This window comes from Patiria miniata, unplaced genomic scaffold (genome assembly GCF_015706575.1).
Source record: "Patiria miniata isolate m_02_andy unplaced genomic scaffold, ASM1570657v1 HiC_scaffold_7, whole genome shotgun sequence".
Classification (NCBI taxonomy): domain Eukaryota; kingdom Metazoa; phylum Echinodermata; class Asteroidea; order Valvatida; family Asterinidae; genus Patiria; species Patiria miniata.
The window spans coordinates 35,587,814-35,610,058 of record NW_024037074.1 but is presented as its reverse complement, the minus strand read 5'-3'; the positions used below and the strand labels follow the sequence as shown (position 1 = coordinate 35,610,058).

General features: G+C 41.7%; 1 protein-coding gene and 1 non-coding gene across 2 annotated transcripts; both read right to left on the bottom strand.

Annotated features, from left to right (window-relative positions):
• Positions 1 to 1,029: 1,029 nt before the first annotated feature.
• Positions 1,030 to 21,357, bottom strand: LOC119745539 (zinc transporter 5-like). The gene is made up of 17 exons (XM_038221934.1): positions 21,225 to 21,357; positions 19,951 to 20,051; positions 18,482 to 18,604; positions 17,007 to 17,073; positions 16,076 to 16,161; positions 15,239 to 15,326; positions 14,465 to 14,549; positions 14,168 to 14,244; positions 12,482 to 12,652; positions 9,249 to 9,537; positions 8,729 to 8,940; positions 7,331 to 7,488; positions 6,459 to 6,588; positions 5,720 to 5,951; positions 5,059 to 5,285; positions 4,576 to 4,704; positions 1,030 to 2,719 (listed from the first exon to the last, which is right to left on the bottom strand). The coding sequence occupies exons 2-17, from the start codon at positions 19,995 to 19,997 to the stop codon at positions 2,540 to 2,542; spliced, it is 2,301 nt and encodes a 766-aa protein (XP_038077862.1). The 5' UTR covers positions 19,998 to 20,051; positions 21,225 to 21,357; the 3' UTR covers positions 1,030 to 2,539.
• On the bottom strand, positions 6,726 to 6,799 carry Trnaa-ugc. The gene has a single exon. It is a non-coding gene; the product is annotated as a tRNA-Ala (tRNA).
• Positions 21,358 to 22,245: the final 888 nt, after the last annotated feature.

The following is a 22,245-nucleotide window of genomic DNA, read 5'->3' as shown; positions in this document are numbered from 1 at the left end:
GCAGCCAAAAAGTTCGGGAAAGTGGGTATTCAATTGTAGGCCCTCTTTTAACTAAAAAAAAAATACACCACCTCCCCAACCTCGTCCCCAGGGTGTCGAGCAGTACGCGCCCACCACTACCTGCTCTCTCACCCTGGTATTTGATCATTTGCATGTGCAAGATTTTAGAACACGTATGCAAATGAGGAATAGTCTGGTGCCGGCCTGTGCGTTACATTAGTGTTTGTTTTTGTATGCGGTGTCTGGGGTAAAACAGAATCAATTCGTCGCAGCGCGAGCATGGCGTGAGTTGCGAAAACACGATTTTATTTTAATTAAACTGTGACGAACTTAACGAGACAACATGCAGTATCACATTTCATAATATTAATATTAACAAACTGGAAAAAGGAAATTTATATTTTCGAGGTGGTGTGGACAAATGATTGCAAAAACACGTACTGCATGTTGTGAATAACAACACCAAGTACACGATATAAATCAATTTGTAGCCAATTGCAGTATCTAATCAGGATACAGGAAAAAAGTTTCCTATCCAGGGCTTACTATTGCAAACGAGGTTGGAAATAAATTAAGCACTGGGGACGAGGTTGACTACCTCCCCGACAGCGTGGCGGCACTCTTCTGAGTTATTTTGGGTTCGTTAATGCTTTGATAATAATCCTCGACAATGTCAAAGAATGTACCCAAAATGGCATAACGCTAGACTCATTTTGACCATGAGCATACTGACTAACAGTAACAATCTCTTTTATGAGCGGTAAATTCGACTCATCAGTCGACAATTACCTAAATTTTGCTCCAATTCAAACAAAACCCATGTCTGCATTTAGAAGAGTAATTTCTTTTAAAAAAAAATAAGCATTTTATCATAATGCATGCCGGATATTTCTGGGAAGAAATGAAATTGAAGTCCATACCTGTATGTTAAGTTTTGTAAAAACTAACGAAGGTCACGTTTTAACATTTATTTTCACTATTAGAAAACAAAGACAACCTGACGTATAAAAAAACCCCAGAAAATAGAAGTTGATTTCTTTTTAAAGACATTAACTTTATTTTACTTCTGCAAACGCAGATAAATATACAGTATTTACACAAAGACGTAACTTTGCAAACCTATCCCACAAAAACACCAAGACTTAAAGGCATATAGGATCATTTACTTTTCATGCATTTTGTTCTTTTACAATAAAAACACAACTCATAATCCTCCGAAGAATGTTCAGTACCTAAGTTCCAGATCAGTCGATACTACACTTCGCAAGAAAAGACGTGAAAAAACAAACACAACCATGCAAAACCTTTTGAACACGAAACTTGATTTCGTCTATAACTCTCTCTACATGTATTTCCAAATATCAGTCAATTGACCGATCGTTGGAGATCACCTACGTTTCTTGATTTCTTCTTAATGACAACACGCCAGACGGAACAATGTCACGGTGTGCTTAGTACCGGTACCATCTTTAACCCAAGTAAGCTTTTTGATAATAATTCGGTGGGTTACTTTGGGGATAGGTGCAAGTGATGCTGTATGCCTTGTAAGTGGTTCATTCTCTTCCCTCCCTATCTGAAATGTGTTTCATGACAGACCTGCTACCATGAATCAAAGGCAGGTGCGGATCAAAGGGGGGGGGGGGGTTGAAACACAACCCCCCTCCCCCTCTGACACCGCCAACAAAACAAATAACAATTATAGTAATAATAATTATATAATATTGGATGGCTTGGAGGGGGTGTTAGAAATTTTGTTTGCAAAGCTCTGCATCACAAGCACTGTCAGACCAATTCGCAAGGGGAGGATGTAACCTTACAATTGCCAAGAGACTGCAACGGACAACATAATTTAACCGGACATCATCCGACAAAAGGTGGAACTGCTCTGGATGGCCTCTTTGCCAAAGGTGCATGATTTTACCAAATTCAGCTGTTGGGTAATCTCCACCATCAGGTCAAAAGTCAAGGATGACAGGTCACACACCCAAACCCCCTCTAGTGATTCCCCCAGGGTCTCAGACAGCTTTGATATCATAGAGTCCATCATCCTGTTGACCAATAGCGTTCAGCTGTTGGGTCATTTCCACCATCTGGTCAAAGGGCATAGGTCAACCCTCCATACCCCCTCTAGTGATGCCCCAGGGTCTCAGACAGCTTTGATATCATAGAGTCCATCATCCTGTTGACCAATAGCGTTCAGCTGTTGGGTCATTTCCACCATCTGGTCAAAGGGCATAGGTCAACCCTCCATACCCCCTCTAGTGATGCCCCAGGGTCTCAGACAGCTTTGATATCATAGAGTCCATCATCCTGTTGACCAATAGCGTTCAGCTGTTGGGTCATTTCCACCATCTGGTCAAAGGGCATAGGTCAACCCTCCATACCCCCTCTAGTGATGCCCCAGGGTCTCAGACAGCTTTGATATCGTACAGCCCGTCATCCTGCTGACCAATAGTGTTCAGCTGTTGGGTCATTTCCACCATCTGGTCAAAGGGCATAGGTCAACCCTCCATACCCCCTCTAGTGATGCCCCAGGGTCTCAGACAGCTTTGATATCATAGAGTCCATCATCCTGTTGACCAATAGCGTTCAGCTGTTGGGTCATTTCCACCATCTGGTCAAAGGTTACGCTCAGGCCAGACATGTGCTGGTAGTAAGCCTCCTTCTCTACCTGCACGCTGAAGTTCTGGATGCCACACTCTTTAAAGATGGCTGAAACCTGTAACGGGATTTCAAATAAGACTTGAGGGTTTGCATGGTTTGAATTTATGAGTGAAAGGGGCAATAGGACAATATTGGAAATATGCCTTCGGACAGCCACCCCAACACAGTTGAAATTCTGTCTTTTGTGAAGAGCATCTCTTTATCACTCCATGTTATGTTTCATGTTCAGCAATAGTGGCACATGAGAGGGTTTTCCAAACTTTGGCTTTGTCTCTGAGTTTCACAAGATTTTCAGACCCCGGACTTGGAGGACTCTGCCTTAATATTTGTTCTGCTTCAGAAACATGAAATCCTCAAACATGAGGCCAGAGGTTAGATTGGACATTTAAGGCTTTAAAATGATTTTCGAGCTAGAGAGGAGGCTCAACCCCTGGAGATGTGTCAACCAATAATAACCTATATTTCATGATGTGCTTTTGCCTTTTAAGGACCAGGGGCCCAATTTCACGGTGCTGCTAAGCACACGATTTTCTGCTAACAGAGCCTCCGTCTATTTCATGGAGACCGTAAGCATAAGCCCAGCAAAAGGCACGCTTACTCCAGAGGAAAAATCTGCTTAACTTAGTGACGTAACAATAGAAATCACCATGCACGCGCGACCGTTAGCACATCCACGCCGTGAAATAGTGCTTAAGGTTAGCAAATTTTTCTGCTATGCTAAGCACAACTTTTCTGCTAACTGTTAAGCAGCACCGTGAAATTGGGCCCAGGGTCCTTCCATACCGGATTTTGTTGCTTATCTTTCACCCAGCCCACTGTAATATTATCTGGTTACATAATCGCATACACAATGTACAGTCGACTTTCGTTAGTACAAACACTGATAATACAAATTCTGGTTATAGCAAACACAAAGCCTTGGTCCCGACTGTGCATTTATGTGCGCAATGAATGGGACTGATGTTCCTCTTGATACAAAATTCTGATATAACAAACAATTTGGCTAGGTCCGAACGCGTTTGTATTAATGAGAGTCAACTACACGCTGCACGTATGGACATAGACCTAGGTACAATCCCACAATTCAGAATTTCTGTTGTTCAGGCACCATTTTCAATGACTCAAAAAATAATAGATGGTTTCATTACTTGATAAAAACAAATATTACACTTGCTATTAAATTTTTGAAAATCCGCATGTGTTTAAAAAGATACAAGCATGCCCCACAAGTTGTTCAGTCTAGGGGTACTAATTGTTCCCTGCTGGTGTTGGGCATTCATCTGGTAATAAACTGCCCCAATGTGGTTACAGCTTGAGGTAACAGAGGGTTGAAATACTGTGAGGGCTCGGGCAAAAAAACCCCCAAAAATACAAGCTCTGTATTCGGGTTTTCTGGTATAAGAGGATTCACGGCATGGCTTCAGTTTAGGACTTGACAAAATTGTTTGAAGATGGCAAAGGCTCGACTCCCTTTTACTAAATTTCTTTTCCCCCCCCCAAAAAAAACCCCCCAGAAAATTAGGAGGTGCAACCAAACATTAGGCCAAAAAAAAAAAGTCTCCCGTTTCTGGTATGCACGCGCGTCGCCGTAGCCATGCGCGTCGGCAAAATGAAAAGGTTTTTTTTGATGACTGGAATCCTGCTGCTGCACAATTTTAACGTGTTTTTAGATTGGGTTATGGTCGAGAATAAGCTTTATGTGGCCTCTCTGGACTCCCATATATTTGCACTAAGTTTAGTCGGGCACCTTTTGCAGTCATCAGCCGACATTTGAAGCAAAAAAAATAGGTTAAAAAAAAAAAAAAAAGCCGCGTCGCCGCACCACTTTTTGGGCAAGCTCCATACCAGAAACCGGAGACTTTTTTTTTTTGGCCTTAGTAGCCACTTTTTATTTTTTTTATTTTCTTGTACCTGCTGTATCACTTTCTGCTCGTTAGCTTGGGCTGTGACTTGCACGTGGAGTGTTCCTGCAAAGTTTTCGGCAGAATGGCACCAGAAATGGTGCTCCCTGTAGGACAGAACCTCATCCAATAGTTTGACCTGAAAGATAAAAAAAAAAATTAAAGGTACAGTCCATCATTTGTACTGTGTGCATTATGTTCGTTGAAAGCCACAAAAGTGCTCAAAATCTCAAGATGGGTGCTTAACAACTAACCGGATGAACTTTCAGCTCTGTGAATGCTGTATATTCTGAGAAAACAATATTCTAGGATCATGATTTCAAGTCAAAGGTTGCTGAATCATGTTTTGAATTGGGCCTGAATTCAGCGTTCGAGACACGTTCTTGCTGAGCAAATTGCAGCTTCGCGATGTCGCGCACTGAACCGACGAATTATAGCAACCGCGCACGCATGTGCGTCGTGTCAATGACATTTTTTTTCTAGAAACTGGCACCTTCTTGAGGCCATCAGCTATGCTGTTCTCCAGCTCCGGTGGGATCCGCTGAACCAAAATGGCTGCCGTCTGTCCCAGCAGCGGCAGCACGCTCAGGAAGATCATAACGGCGATGAAGATGGAACAGATGGGGTCTGCAACCAGGAGACCAAACTGACCAATCAGGAAGGAGGAGACGATGACTCCGACACTGCCGAGGGTGTCCGCCAGAACATGAAGGAAGACGCCTAAGATGAAGAAAAAAAATTACAAGATCACTCTTCAAGGCATACAGGATAATTTGCTTCTTCATGCATTTTTTCTGTTGCCAATACAATTTAGAATAGACTCATAAAATCAAACCTCAAACAATTCACATGCATCTCTAAGAGAATTGTTTTCATTTTGCAGAAAGAACACCTACTTTTTTTGTGATCCGTGCAATGAACTTTAAAATGGTGTTTGTGTTCAAAATGCCGTAACTTGAAAAGTACATAAATGAATCTTGAACTAAAAGAAAGCTTAATGACTGGGCTTTCATATCTTAGTCTTTGCAAGTGCTACAGGCCAAACTTCATTCAAAATTGATTTCCTGCCATTTGGGATGCGTTTTTTTTTTTTAACTCACCCCGTATACTGATAGGTGTTGTAACTTCAGTTGGAGTTGGTATTTAAGTCTCACCTTGCATATTGGAGTTGGTGGTTTTCTTAGCAGGTGCTCTGGAGTCATGGCTATGACTGTGACTATGGCTCGAGCTGTTATGGCTGTGTCCATGATGACTACCGGAAGGGGCATGTCCCCCGCCCCCGTGTGACTGGCTACAGGCTCCGCCCCCTCCGTGGGCATGACTGTGAGCATGGCTGAATGCAAAGATGCCGATCATGTTGACCAGCAAACCGGCTATGGAGACGGTCTGGAAAGAGAAAGTGGAATGGATTGATAAAACAAAAAACTGAACATTTTGATGACGAGGAAAACTTGCTTAGCTTTTCTAAACTTTGTATCCTGTATTTTAATGGTAGTTTTTGAATAATCTTTTCATCCCCTTACCTCCCCAACATCTATTTTGTATCTCAAAAGTATGACTTTATGTAAAAAAATAACTACCCAAGAATGAAAACACAACATGACACATTCCGAGATAACACTTAAAGGACTTAACATTGTAGAGAATCAGTGAGAATGAGTTTTGTAGTATTACAATGTATGTGCTTTGTGAGCTGTATGTGGTTTTGAAAAAAATAAGACATTTAATCACCCTTTCTTCTTTTAAATCAACCATTACCATTACCTTGCCACCTCCAAAATTTGGAAAAATTGACTTTTCCGTTCATGTAAAAACAGTCAGATCCTAAAATAAATTTTTGAAAATTTGGACTAAAAATCAGACGCAATTTTTTTTCTCCAAATGGGCACTCACCAGTAATTTCTCAGTGTTTATTTCAGGCGGGTCAAGCAACCTACCAATGGCTGCTATGAAGACGAAACACGCAATGACAACCAGAAAGAGACCATTGACGAAGCCTGATAGCACCTCTACTCGCCCAAACCTGTGGAGCGATCAAATAGGTTTAGACATTAAATGTAGAAGAGAAGGCTCATGTTAAAGAGAGTGATGAGCAATCATGATATGACAATTAAGATAAATCATTAAATTGAAACCAATTTTAAAGCTGAATGAAGAATTTGACTGGAGCAGGGTTTGAACCTGCAATCTCTGGATTGCAGTTCCGGTGCTCTACCAACTGAGCTATCCAGGCCTATGTTGGGGTTCCCCATTGGGTTAATGTCTTTGTTCAAGGGGCGCTAGTCAGAAGCCATAAACCCGTATATGCCATGTAGCCAGGGATCACGCTCAAAGTCACGACGCTTACAACATTGGCAATGCTGCAAACCCGGGAAAGAGCAAACGGAATCACTCAAAGAGGATACGGCTTTTTATTAAATTTTTTTTAAAAAATAAAACCATAAAGGGACACTGACTTAGTGCATAATAATAATTTCAAAGTTGAACAAAGAGATTGACTGCAGCCGGGATTGAACCTGTGACCTCCAGATTGCCATTCCAGTGCTCAACCAACTGAGCTATCCAGCCCTATGTTGTTGAAATCTAGTTCAATTTCATTGCAGCTGTTTCCAGGCACAAACTAGTGAAGGAACCAACTCATGTCCACTTCGAGCATAGGCAGTGCAGAGGACTTGTAATGGACTAAATTATAACACTCGTGGGGACATGCCCTTCCAAACACCACCCCCCCCCCTTCGACTTAGTTATGTCACCGAGTCAGTTACCCGTATGAGAAGATCCTAGTTGCCTTCCATCTTGACATGACCGCTGCCGACAGACCAACAACCAACGCTGTGCAGTCAAACAGCATATGGAATCCGTCTGAGATCAGGCCTAGGCTGTTGGTCCAGGCACCGTAGGCTAGCTCAATAAAGGTGAAAGCCTGGTAAAAAAAAAAAAAATTAAATTAAGGCCAAAAAAAAAATAAGTCGGTCTCTGGTCATCGTGCGCGTCAATTTTAATCATGCGTGTCAATCTTTTTTTTTTCCAAAATGTTCCGCAGTAGCTCCAACAGCGCCCTCTATTTCCGCACCTCCTCAATTTTTTTTAACAAAGAGCACCAAGGAATGGGAAATTGCACCAAGGCAAATGAACGAAAGCACCAAGGCAAATTATGGAGGACACCAATGTACATGAGGACACCAACAAAGCAAAGTAGTACCCCACCTTGTCTGTACAATCCAAGCTTGAAGAAAAAAAAAAAAAAAGCCGCGTGGCCGCGTCAATTCTGGAACTTTGGTCTGACCAGAGACCGAATATTTTTTTTGGGGGCCTAATACAGAAAAACTTATTTATCAAATCAATTTTGGCAATTCACAATGCAGTGCGCCACCAAGAGTTTGCCACGGAGAGTTCATTTTTCCAAATGCATCGTGGGAGATGGTCGACAATTTGCATCGTGGGACATTTGAAATTGTTAGTTTTTCCTGTCAGTAGTTTTGTAAGCATATGATTTGAGTATAACTTTATCCTTTTCTTTTTATCAGTATGGTGTTTTTTGTAAGGCGGCAGAACGCTATGACCCAATCTATAACAAATTAGCTTGAGTTGTCTACTGACACTCATTCAAATGGGCCGTGTTTTGTTGACCGTAAACTTGAAAAATGGACTCTCCATGGCAAATTCATTACTTCTAAAGGAACAAGTTGTACAATAATAGTGTTTTTTATGCTGCTCTGTTACAGCTGCTTCAGCAGCAAATTTTTGGGTTTTTTTTCTGTTGTGACGAATTCTGTGTTTTAGAGTGCAATTTGCTCATTTCACAGCCAGTCAATGAGATTATTTATAACTGTACACAAATATTCCAAGAATATATTTTGGGTTTATATTTTGTACAGAAAAATTCTAAAAGCTGTAGGATGTTTGTCTTTAGAAGCTGACATATTAGCAACAGCATCTTCAATTGTCATGAGAGAGCGTTTATAAATAGTGGAAAAGTGTACTTTAAGAAATATACCAATCTTAATAATAAGGTACCTTACTAATTTCACACATATAGGAATAGATATTTCCCATAATATATTATACATGTGTGTCACTTAAAAATGTTGCAACTGTATTAAGAACTGCTAACATGGCAAGGAAGCTCAGTTGCCAGAAACTCAGTCGCTCTGAAAACTCACCAAATTGATACAGAGGTAGTAGAAGATCTGCCGCGAGTCGTACTCCTCTAAAATCTGTCTCAGAATGTTCTTGGATATGGTCATGATGGACTGCGACGTTCTGTGTAGGGCGTCCCCCGTGAAGTTGTATAGGGGGAGCCCCCCTGCGGTGTAGCCTACCAGGCTGCCTTTGGTGTTTTGCTTTGGGATGGGGAAGCCCAAAATTCTTGTTGCTGAAATGAAATAAATCGGGAACCTTTATTAAGTGCCTAAAACAGATGAGGAGTTTACCAATGCTGGGGTGTGTGTCCATATTTGGGAAGTTCCAATGCTCGAAAACGTATTACATGTTAGTCAAGTCCCGACGAGTCAATCACAAGTAATGCATTACCAAGTAAAGTACAGGAGATATTCAAATGATCTGTGGGCACAGCACTTCTTTGTCACTGTGCATCCCCTGTTGCTTGTGACATTTCTTGTAACTGACTTCTGATTGGATTTGACTTTTGACGAACACGTAAAAAACTCTGCTAAATCTCACCCAAAATAAACAGTAGTCCACTGAACACCACCCCTCCAGACAGCCCATGCTCCATCAATCCACCTTTGCCCATCTTGCCGAGGATGCCATCGGCCCCCGGGCCCTCGGAACTCCAGTAGTAGGCCAGGAGCAACGCGCTGGTGAAGATGGCATAGGCCCCGTAGCGGCTGGTCTTGAAGACGTCGAGGCGGTTGGTTGAGACAGAGTCCACGTAGTAGTCCAGAATGAAGACAATCAGGACGATGGCTGCTAAGGGGAAGAGGAGGGTCCACCAGGACAGGACTAGACTCTGTAGGGACAAAGGAACGGTACTTAAGATTGGGCATTCCTCATCGGATAATAAATGAAGTGTACTGTTTTCTCAATTGCTTGGCAAATTATGTTTCTCGCAACGCTCCTTGGTTGATGGTTCTTCTTGAGGTAAAGTGGAACGCCGCTATAACGAACATCGCAGGATCCACAAAAATTGTTTGTAATAGCGATCGTTTTGTATAGGGATTCTAAACTGCTGGTGCTCCGGTATTCACATTTCAATAAATAGCGCCCTTTAGAACTTCACCCTGCATGCCCTGGTAGTTACTGAAAGACGACTTTGAACACGTGCCAACTATTGAATTATGTAATTACCGTAATTTCCTGCGGATAAGACGCGTCTTATCTGACTTTCTAGACCACAAAAACATCGCTGCGCCTTATCTACAGGTGCGCCTTATCTGGTGTCGCTTGAGTTCAAAGTGACGGTCTTTGTGTGAAGAATTCTTTCAATGCCGCAATCATAATGCGGTCAACCGAGGCTCAACTCTCCAGACATTGTGACCATATTTTCATTCCAACAATGCCGCGATGTGTTGATCCCCCATGATCGTGCTTTCCTTCCAACAATGCCGCAATGCGTTGATCCCCCTTAGTGATCGTGCTTTCGTTCCAACAATGCCGTCATACAAACGTTTTTCTTTGTGGCCATTTTTTCATTCCGAAAATGCTGCAATCAGAATTACTTAAACGTTTGGAAATCGCATTCACTCAAGTTCTATTGTGTGAACGTTGAGGGTGTTTATTGTACAGGATATCTTCGAAGTCTGCAAGCCTGAAGATCAAGATGAAAACAGTGCGAGTCGGTAAAAGCGGCTCAGGAAAGCGTACTTCCGGCCGAGCGCCATGTTATGCATACAGAGACCGCGCGAACCTCAGTGCACGTGTGGCCGAAAATTTTGTAGAAACACGCTGCCGTGTATCATCAAGTCCGAGCGGTAAAATCTCGTTAAAATATATATTTCAACGGACAAATACATACACAGAGAAGAGAGATCACGTTCTGAGAATTAATTTGCGGAAATTCTCTTTCTCCACCGATGTATGTTATTTTCTACGATCCAAATTCGTCCTGATACGCTACTGTAGTCATGCACGGAACATCATGGTCCGGTACCGTATGTAGGCCGTAGTCACTGGTTCCTGGCCCACATCATAGCTTCGATTCTGTAAGCATGCGATGGGAACCAACGAATACTGATGGCACTGCTGCCGCACGGAATATCGTACAGCGGCATGGCTTCGACGACGTGCATCACAAATGCGTCAGAATTACAGGCCTTTTCGTCAAGATTTAGCGTGTCAAGATGAAATAATATCGTGTAAACGATTATGTTGTGCATGCAAATGGCGTGTGTAATATTACTGTGCGTATCGGCGGCTGAAAATGTGATCGGCAATTTGTTTTCTGCGTACGGTGAGTCATTATACTGACACTGTGACAGCTCGGTTACTTCTCCCACGCGGTCTGGGTAAATTTTCCCGTGTCGAAAGTCCAAGTGCGGACAGTGGTCACATTTGACCATTTCTCATTTTACTATCGTCTCGGTAAAACCTTCCAAAAAAAAAGTCCAGTGCGGACACGGCTTAATTCATCCTCCGAATAGTGTGATCGTTCTAAGGCAACACAATGGCCCCTTTGTGGCGATGTACCGACACCGGGTGACGCCTGGTGTTCTTCTGTGTGCGGTCAAACATGCGTCTTATGCGGCGGTGCGCCTTATCTGTTGGCGTTTGAATTTTTTTTGGGTGATTTTAGGGACCTGCGCCTTATCCGCCGCGCGCCTTATCCGCAGGAAATTACGGTACACAGTTTTTGAGCTTACTACCTACAGCAATGGGTGGCTTTACCCTTCTATTCCTGGCAGAAAAAATAGCAACTTGCCCCTCTTGTGTTGACATTTTTTCAAAAAAATTGTTTGGTATGTTTTGTACACAAAAATCAGGAGCCAAGCACGATGTTCGGTATAGCCAAATGTTCAGTGTAGTAGTGTTCGGTATAGCGACGTTCCACTGTCACACCACTGGTTCATCTAAGATTAGGCCAAAAAAAAGTCGGTCACTGGTCAGCGTCGATTTTAATCATGCGCGTCGATCTTTTTTTTTTCCAAAATGTTCCGCGGTAGCTCCAACAGCTTACCAAAGAGCACCAAGGAATGGGAAATTGCACCAAGGCAAATGATCGAAAGCACCAAGGCAAATTATAGAGGACACCAATGTACATGAGGACACCAAAAAAGCAAAATAGTACCCCACCTTGTCTGTACAATCCAAGCTTGAAGAAAAAAAAAAAAAAGCAAAAAAAAAAAAAAAAAACGCGTCGCCGCGTCAATTCCGGAACTTTGGTCTGACCAGAGACCGAATTTTTTTTTTTTTGGCCTTAGCTTCTTTTTTTTCCTCTTTTTTTTAGAGATCAGTGGGAATAGGTGATTCCTCAAACCTCTACCAAGTTAACCTTTTTTTGGGCCACTGACTTTCTGCTTCATCGGAAAACAGAAGGGAACTAATGGCATTCACTATTCAAACAGAATAAATATTTTTGGGAAAAATGCTTAAGTGTGTGTACACAAACAGGCACAAAAAAAAGGAAAAGTTACTTTCGTAAACATGCTCAATTTCAATCATAATTTACAGCCTAATAAGGACTTTTTGTAGATTTAAATTCTGCTGCAAAATTCTTTGACTGAAAACTTTGCTAAGTTGTTTTCAGTGAACATCCACTACATGGCAGATTTTCCTGCAGAGTTTTATGGCCGAAATGGAATTTACAGTATCTCGAAAAAGACATTTTTAAACAGTGGCCCTAACATTTCAGTGCCGACATCACAGGTTCAATGCATGATTTGGAAAGTTAAACCACATAACACTTCCAACACAGATAAATACAGTTAATATAAAACAAAAACTGAACATGAGCTTACATCATGGATGAACATGTGGAAGAGAGCCCATGGCAGCAGCATGATGGCTTGCAGTAGGGTGGAGTAAGCGTGCAGTCGCTTGGAACCACCGATGTCTACTGACAGCTTCCTGGATGTGTTCTTGTAGGCTACGTTGATGCACAGCATGAGCACAAGCAGTAGAACACCTCCCTGTGAGCGATAAACAACAATATGAGCTTCTACAAAAGCAACAGTAGTAGCAACAGCAGCAACAAAAGCCACAAAAGCAAATCTTCAACAGCATTTGTTATCATGGCAGCAGCAGTACCTAAAGTAGTGGTTGAACGCCTTATGACGCTGGTTTGTGCACATTAAAGCCCGAGTCCATCATTTGCAGCTATCCAAAAAAGTAACTGGCGTAATTATTGTTGAAAAACATACTGGTTGAAAGATAGTAAGGGGACTAAACTCCCTGTGAAATTATCCTTTCTGGCAAGCTCTCATTTTGAAGAAATCAACGAAAGAAGGCATTTCCAACGGTGCGTCTTAAGAAGCACCGTAGGAAAATTTAAATTAGTAGTTCGTTTTGTTATTCGGCGCAGCGTGCACAAGCATTGGAACGACGCACAGGCGCGCACGGTTGCTATAATTTGTCGGATCAGTGCGCAACATCGCGTAAAGCTGCAATTCAAAACAATTCGAAACATGATTTAGCAACTTTTGATTTGAAATTGAGATTCTAGAATGCTGTTTTTCTCGGAATATACAACTGAAGCCGAGCTGAAACTTCATCAAGTAAGTTGTTCAGTATCCTTCATTAGATTTTGAACACTTTTGTTGCTTCAAACGAACAAAATGCACTAATTACAAATGATGGACTATAGCTTTAACCCTAACTCCCCAGCATAATTTACTAGGAACCATACCCATTCTGGTAAATTCCAACACCCATATGAAAAATCTTACACACACACTGGTGGACTTAGTTTCCATCAGTTTAGGGGTACCGTACCTATCCCAACAGATTTCAACAAAACCTGCTGTTGGGCTTTGATGGGTTGAGTTCGGTCAAGGTTAAGACCAAAATACATCGTCACGCCATATATGCACGCAAACCAGTTCACACAGGTGGTGTGTCCCTCCTGCTAGAATCGTGCGTACGTGTTCATCTTTTCAAACCGTGGACGAAAAATACCAGAGAACAAAAGAGAACAATATCGTCCACGATTCCCAACATACGTCCGCGATTGGGGCCGTGTACAAAACCTATGGCATGTATGGGAGTCTTCCTAAAAACAAACAAACGAGGGGCAATAGGACGTCCACGATCGACGGTGAACACACGTTTGTGTGAGTGATGTTGCAGCACAATCTACTGTTCATGCACATATTCTATTCCTTTCCAATAATACAAAACTGAAAGCACATACATCAGCAGGGGCCAATTTCATAGAACTGCTTAAGCACAAAATTTGCTTAAGCACAAAAACGTCTTACTTAATAAAATCAGGTTACCGACCAAAACTCCATGCAATTGTTATGCAAGTAAACAACAGCTAAATACCAGTCACAAGCAATGTACATCACATGGAGTTTTGGCCGGTAACCTAATTTTACGAAGCAATGTTTTTTCGTGCTTAAGCAAATTTTCTGCTTAAGCAGCTCTATGAAATTGGGCCCTGGTCTGTCCAGTTTGAAGAGGACTGCCATTTTTTGTCTACTTACCCTGTGGTCTGATACCCCTAGCCATGAGATGGACTGATAGAAGATGTGTGTTATTGCACTGTTGTGGTGACCCTCGGCTGTGAGTACATATGTTAAGTACTAATCCAATTAACTATTGATCTATGTATTCAGATCATCATCTGAAGCTAGAGACCCACACAATGACTGCAAGGGGAAATACATTTACAATCTCGATTCCGTTCTTTTACTTTGTCAAACTGTTTCATTTGATAAGCAGACCACAAGGTTGGTTTTATCAGAAGGTACATGTACATTATCTTTATACTAAAAGGATACGGTGCTCCACTTGGGTAAGTTTTAGGTCGACATCAAACAGCAGTAGGGACAGAATTGCTGTCAGGAACACTACAGCCCCTCTTGTCTGCAGACAGAATAGAATACAATGGAAGTAGTAAAGTAAAGTCTGTCCCGAGCCAATGAGGCCCATCAGGCCGGTGTTTATCTCCGGTTTCAGTAGCATGAAACGAATGAGAATATTTCTACTCCCCCTGGATGGGATGATAGTCCATATTGCAGGTTACTCCCCAGCTAATGTCAGTACCAATTTATACTCCTGGGTGGAGAGAGGCAAGTGGGGGTGAGGTGTGTTGCCCAAGGATACAACATGTGGCCAGCAGCTGGATTGGAACCCCAGACACAAACCCTAACCACTAGGCCACACTCCCCACAATGTTACATTCATATTTTTAACCAAATTGTAAATCAGTATCGATCTTAACTCTGCTGAAACTATTGCAGTAAAGTATCTATCTTATGAACACAGGCACCTTAACAAGTTTCAACCATCAGCACCTGTAATACATTGTAATACATTGTATTTACACTCTAATAAATCCATAACACCATACAGTGCTGGGGCAGTTTGGGGCAGTACAGGGAGTAACAGACAGAGCAGTTTTTGTGCGATAAGTTATTGAGAGTACAGGCATTGATAGTACAAACATATTGAACAACAGCAAAATCCATTGACAAAAACTGAAGACGTTTGAGTGTTTGTCTATTACACTGGGAAGACAATTCTCCATTAGAATTTGGAGAATATTGACTCACCCTTGAGGGTCCCCCTCCTCTTCCAGTGAAGAGGGCAGCAACTGCTGCCGACACCACGACATCACTGTGCTCAAACAGGAGAATAGTCCTGGGGAGAAACATGGAAGTCTGTTGTCAATTTTATCTTGTTAGCTAACCAGGACTCCATGGAAGAACCCTTAATAAGAAACCATTTCCTATCAGAATCAATAATGTACAATTCAGGAACCAGACTACTTGCAGGGCTGATCTGTTTACTCTTTAAAAATCGAAGCTTTCTGCAGAGGGTTGCAGATGACTTAAATATAAAATATTTTTTCTTAAAACAAAATGCAAACTGAAAATGTGTCCCCCCAAAAAAGTCAAACTTGTAAGAGAGCACATACAATAACTTGTTTACGTATGCATCCTTTGACCCTCCTATGCAAACATACATTCTGTGCCAAGTTGTCCTTTCAGTCAACATCAAGCAAGTGACTGTTTTCAACAGTTAAGAATTCCCAGCCTACATAAAAGCAGGATCGACTGGCTGTGACTGTCTATGTAACTTGATATAACTTTGCTTGTGGGTAATTGATAAGCCAGCTGTGCCCACAACTTGCCTGCTTTGTCTGTTCATGGTCTGAGTTTGACTAGTCACAGTGCTTGCTTGCCATATGATCTGACTGCTGGTGACTAGCCTGTGTTAAATGTACAGCAGGGGAAGTGGATAGATATTTTGACTGTCTGTGACTGTTTAATCAGTAGGAGGGTTAAGGAATAATACTGGAGGCAAAAATTGTTGACACCATCAATCAAACAATTAATCAAAGATCACTGAAATGTCAGATCAGAATTAAAGATTGAGGAGAGTGTTACCTGACTGTTCCACACAGCGTCAATCCAAATATCCACAGTAGTGTGATCAAGGCACCGAAGAACGCATGGCGGAAAACACGTATCCACTACAGAAAAGGGAAGAGTACACAGAACAATTCAGATCTTGTGACAACTACAGTGAACTGGGGACCAATATGTGCTTTCGTCTGACATTGGACATATATTCCAAAGAAATGCACCCAAAATTTTTTAATTTGCATTGGAACAGCTTTCGATACATACTGCATTTTGGTCACCCAAAAATGTTTGAAAAATTACAAATGAAGAATTGCAATCAAGATCATCACAAGAATGGTGTGCCGTGGCCTCATGGTCTGGAGCATTGAATTCGTTGTCTGCAGGTAATTCTGCAGGTTGTGGGTTCGAGTCCAGCCTGGGGTCATGGTGCGTGTGCCCTTGGGCAAGGCACTTTGTCACTCATTGCTTCTCTCCACCCAGGAGTAAATGGGTACCTGTGATGAAGGCAAAGATGGTTAGTGTGATTGATTTTAGCTGCTTTGCGCCAAAATGGCTGCATGTACTATATACTCCCCAGGGAGCTGAGATGGTATTTGGAATGTTTCATTGGCCCAATGATCAGGGGTAATAATAATGTAAAACGCTTAGATCTTAGTAGAAAGTGCTATACATGTATATGAACCCATTATTATTATCATTATTACTAAGACAATAGCAAGTCAAATTGCAAGTCAGATCAAATGCCAAGCCAGAAGTAACAGGGGATGAATGACAAAGAAATGCTTTTGTAACAAATTACTTTTGATACCTTGTATTTTGACTAGCATCTGGATGACTTGTCACTGAGTAGTGATTGACTTGTGGTGACTTGTGATGATTTTTATGAATTACAATGACTTGTTTACAAATGTATATACGACACATGTACATATTCAAACACTGTCTATCTCACCTGTCGTTTGGTCAGTCTTTTTCCTGATGAAAACGGTCTTTGAATAGGCAGTAACAATGCAGCAGACCTGTAACAGGAAAATGTAGAAAATGGGCCCAGCGTCAGTTTGGGAGTTCAAACACAGTCAGGGTCAAGCAATGGACCAAATCTCACGGCTCTGCTTACTACAGAATTCCACTCTTATGATCACCATTCTGTGCTTACTAGTGGTGGGAGAAATCAGAGATTTAAAAATGTGTCCTAATTTTTTGTCAAACCGAAAAAGAGTTATCTGATTTCATCGGAAGTTTCCATCCAGCTCACAGTCATGCCAACAAAAAGTGACGAGTGGGGTGCCACATGAAATGTCCTCCCAACAACTGGGTATAGTTTGCTGTATTCAATGACCACTGGGCCTTTACAAAAACACTCCAGAGCTGTAATGTTGATCAAATGGATGGGAACTCTCTGATATTAAGTTGAATGGCAGTCTATTCATATACATTTTGTACAAAGAAGACCACTAGCAAGTGATTGCAGTTGAATCAGAGACCATGGAGCAAATTGGGGGATGTTCCAGTTGTTTTCTTTAGCCCGTGTCACAAAAAATGGAAGGCTTCAGAATTTCTGCTACAGTAATCAGGGTCATGCTCTTGAAAATCTGAAAATGTCCCCCCAGTGTCGTAGTCAGTGTACCTGTGACAAATCACAAGTCATCACAAGTCCATCACAAGTTAATCCCAAGTCATCTATTCCAAAGTCAAATCACAACATTGTCAAATGAACTGTTACTCAGACATTCCGTTTTTATTGTTGATCCCCTGTCACTTGGACTTGGCAATCAACTTATTATTTAAACTTGTGCTTTAACCCTAAACCTTCCCAAAGCCCCCAAAATGCTCTTTGCAAAATGCAGGATTTTGAGGCTATATGGCAAATATGTGTGGCTGATTTTGGAGGATGCACTGTGTCAACTCTTGGGCCAGACCCTGTGTTGTGTATGCTAGGCTGTTCATAAAGTTAAGCCTAGATTATACTTTAAATCATCCACACTGCTCCTAGATGTCACTGGCTCTGCCTCAACATATTGGTAGTGATTGCTGGAGGAGTTTGCAGGATTGAGGCAGTGGTCACCCCTCCAAGGACCACATTCAAGAAACAACGGAGGATTTTGCAGGATTGAGGCTGTCTGTAATTTTTACATGGAGGCAGTTGGAAGCTTTTGCAAGATTGAGGTTGCATCCTCGCAGAAATGCCTAGAGAGTTGGGATTAATTGAGATCAACTTGTGATGTATTTTTGATCCCTCACAAGTGCGTCCACTACGACACTGGTTCTGCACACCCTACCCTGCTGTTCGTTCTTTTGCATCCCCCGCCATTTACGACTAAGCCTGTGAATTGATTTGTGATTCACTTCTGACCAGACATGTGGTGTATCTGTGTTCCATCAGAAGTACACGTACCTGAACTACAGCACTGGCTACTGACGACTTACCCTGCTTTGATAAGGAACACAAAGATGATGAGATGTACGACCTTGAGCACATCGTAGGCAAGAAATAGGCCCAGTGACCTCAGGCATTTGGTGATGACCAGCAAGATGATGTAGGGCGCCAGTCTATAAATATAAACATCATCAATTTCTATGGTTTTAAAACTTAAATAAAACAATGATTACGGTTTGTAGAGTTTGGACTCTGCACGTGAACAGTGGGTGATGCCTCTTGACCACTTTTGACAGCCCCAGTAAGAGTGGACATACGCGTGCGCATACCTGAGCTAATTATTAATTACCGTCAACTGCCACAATTACTGTCAGCTTGCTGTCACTTATCGTTGACCAGCTGTCAACTCCTTTAAAACACACCAAACGCTAAGAAATGAGAGACAGCACCATAGAAATATATGAGCCATAAGGAGATTCTGTCTTGAAAATGCGCGTTTGACATCTGAAAACTGCAATTTGTTTTGTCTCCAGAAAATAGGCCTTTTTTTTGCAGCCAATGTCAGCAGCCATCTTGCCTCTACGGGCAGTGCAGACTATACCATAATGCTTGGGGGTGATAGGATTATACCTCTCAAGGAGAGGTGTGTGGACTTTGGCAAAATAATGGTACCCTTCACATCCATACTTAAAAAGAGGTACAGTCCGGCCGCTCCGGGCTCCGCACAAAGACAAGATGGCCACCAGCTGCTGCGTTACTAAAGGTCATTTTCTGGGGGAAGAAAGGTCAGTTTTCATAAATAAAAAACACAAGTTAGCCAGCCAAAATTCTCTTTTGGCTAATTATAATACAGTGCTATGTTTAGAGTGTGTTTTCAAGGAGGTGAAGACAAGTTGACGATAACTGTTGCACTTAACGGCCGTTGATGGTAATAGTATGACCCAACGCCTCAGCTCATCACAATGCCAAATGTTTAGCAGAGAATATTATATAACCGACATACAGATCCTTGTCATTTGATTGGTGGAAGTCACATCACGAGTCATTTGTTATTACTGCCATTCACATCGGGGCAAAAAAAAGTACTATCCGCCCATGGGCAATGGGAAATACTATTCAACAGTTAGGATCATGCTTGTTCCATGACGCGGTATTTGTGTGCAAATGCATGCTGGTGTGCGCGGTCAGCCTTGCGCGTAGCGCGTATTGTTCCAAAGAGCCAGCGCTACAGCGTTGGGTTCAAACATTTTCGTGAAGGGATGGTTTGGAAGAGAGAAATACATTTTTCACCCATTTTGTATTGAAATAAAACTTCAAATATATCAAATGACAAGGATCTATATGTCAGTTATATAAAACAAATATTGAGTGGCTTTAAATTGTGAAATGGGAGGAATATTATCGCTCGGTAAAATCTGGACTTTTCCAGTTCACGAGGCGAATAAAGTCCAGATTTTACCTTGTGATAATATTCCTCCCATTCCACGCTGATCCACTCAATATTTGTATACCATCTCACCTTGATGTGGAGTCCACCCTGCCAAGATTGGTACTGCCAGACAACATGACTGTGCTAGTCTTGTTCAGTTGTCCCCGAGGTGTTTAATGAAATGCTGGTCACTGTAAGAAAGTTTAAGTTTGAGTAAAAAAAAATTAGTAATTTCTCGTCCATTCTTTTTTTTCAAATGAAGGCGGCGGGTGATATTTTATACTTTTTTTCCCACGGTGGAAAGAATGGCAAGAAGTGGTCATGGTGATGAAACTTTGGGATTGTACTTTGTAGATAGACAGAAAAGCTTTGGGTTAATAATTGGATTTTGGTCAATCTTCAGTTGCAAGCATGACCAGCGGCTTGTCATTCATTTGACATTGTAGCCCTCGGCGGGCAAAGAATTTTATTTTCAGAACCATGGAGGATTTTTTGGAAAAAAAATGTTGCAACCTGACGCCACTTCTGCAGTTGTGTACAAAGTCTAACTTAGGAGAGTCAAGACAATTTTCCAAGTATTTTCTAATAAAATTGGAAATGTTTCTCAGTCCCAGATTCATGTCTTATCATCATTTTTGCAATGACTGACCTTCATTGAGGTGATATATCATTTTGTATGAAGAAAAAAGTGGCGTCAAGTTGCAACATTTTTTCTGATTTTTTTAGCCCCATAAATCTGGCCTATTTACTGGACTAGGCTACCTCCGTAAATAAAGGCCACACTTGGAACATGCACCCGAAAGTGTAGAACTTTGTCAAATTTCAATTTTCACATTTGGACTATATATAAAGTTTTTTTACGCTTTAGAAACATACTCACACTCTTTATAGCCATAGAAAATTAGTCCCCCATTTTTCAGACGTCTATTTTTCTTGTAATTTCGTGTTGGAATTTAGATACGCAAACATGTATGCAAACAAACCTGAAAATTACACGAAAAATAGACGTCTGAAAAATGGGGGACTAATTTTCTATGGCTTTCGGGTGCATGTTCCAAGTGTGGCCTTTATTAATTACGGAGGTAGTCCAGTACATACATTTTTAAAAAAGGGAAATAAAGTCCAAGAAGAACCATTCGGTTGATAGTCTGGTTCCCAAGAGCCAAAGATTCTGATGTTGAGTACTATTACATTTGTAAGTCAGGGAACCAGACGGTCATAGCCAATGCGTTGTTCCAACATGTCTAATGTCGCCAACTAACTAAGCTAAGTCAAGTGGATTTTGTTTTCTTTAGGGAACAGAACCCTATACTACACGATCACCCGTACGAAACACAGCCAGTTGACCTACACATTCGACTTACCTTTGTAAATGAAAGAAAAACCACTTGCCAAAAACTCATCGGTCATTGTCGGTGACGTGTAAATTTAAAGTTCCGTGACTCATGTGTCGAGTTTTTACCATCGTGTGCACATTTCAATGCGGTGTGTGGTTTCGGGGACCCGACTAATTCTAAAGTCTTACCGATTGGGGGCGCTATTTAAATATAATGGTACCGCGTAAACCCGTACCGATCGAAGGAAGGAAAATGTGGGCAAAATCTTTTTGTTCGATAGAAATTTTTGTCCACGAACCATTTTTGCCTTATTCATTGTCTCCGCCAGCCGACAACATTCTCAGTCATTTTTTTTGGGGGTCTAGCTTTTGGAACACTATCTATTTATCATTAGTGGGAGGGGGAGTTATTCTGGGGGAGTTCTAGGGCGTCAATCGGTGGGGGACGGGGGGGGGGGGGATTCCCCCTCCCCCTTTTCTTTAAAGTGTGTGGGGGATATCATATCGTTTTGTTCCCCCCCCCACTTTTTTTCATTTCCGAAGAAAAATTGTAGCCTACTATAATGATACTATAGCTCAGAATAGCTGATTCAATGACTCCAAACTCGAAATGATGTTTAAAAGATGATCTTTTTCTCAAGAAAAAAAAATGGTTTTAGTGGTCAGAAATTGCCTCAAATTGCACCCACAGAGCGTCTAGAATCACATTTTTTTCGGGGGCTCTTAAGCGGGCCCCGAATCCCACGCCGTTAGAGCTTCGCACTAGCATTAGTGCTCAACTGTCTCCCCCCCCCCCCACACACACTTTTAAGAAGCGATTGGCGCCCTTGCTAGAAATAAATGAGAGAAAGATAAAAAAAAAAAATCAAAGAAAGCAAAACTTCCCCTCACCCCAACAGGCATAAAGACCAGGGAAATAATGAAAAGGCACCCCTTTTTTTTGATAGGCCATAATAACTAAATAAAATGTTTTCCGATCGACTTTTTTGGGGTTGACTAGACCCCTATATGTATCAATATTTGCGCTGTGAAAAAGAAAGAGCTTTGAA

Bases quoted from the DNA above. Each gene is read 5' to 3' on its own strand.
- LOC119745539 (XM_038221934.1), bottom strand. From the start codon at position 19,997: ATGTTGTCTGGCAGTACCAATCTTGGCAGGGTGGACTCCACATCAAG. The intron at 16,162-17,006 runs GTGAGATAGACA...CCTTTTCTGTAG, and splicing joins AAAGACTGACCAAACGACAG to TGGATACGTGTTTTCCGCCA. The intron at 8,941-9,248 runs GTGAGATTTAGC...ATTTCATTTCAG, and splicing joins TGGACTACTGTTTATTTTGG to CAACAAGAATTTTGGGCTTC.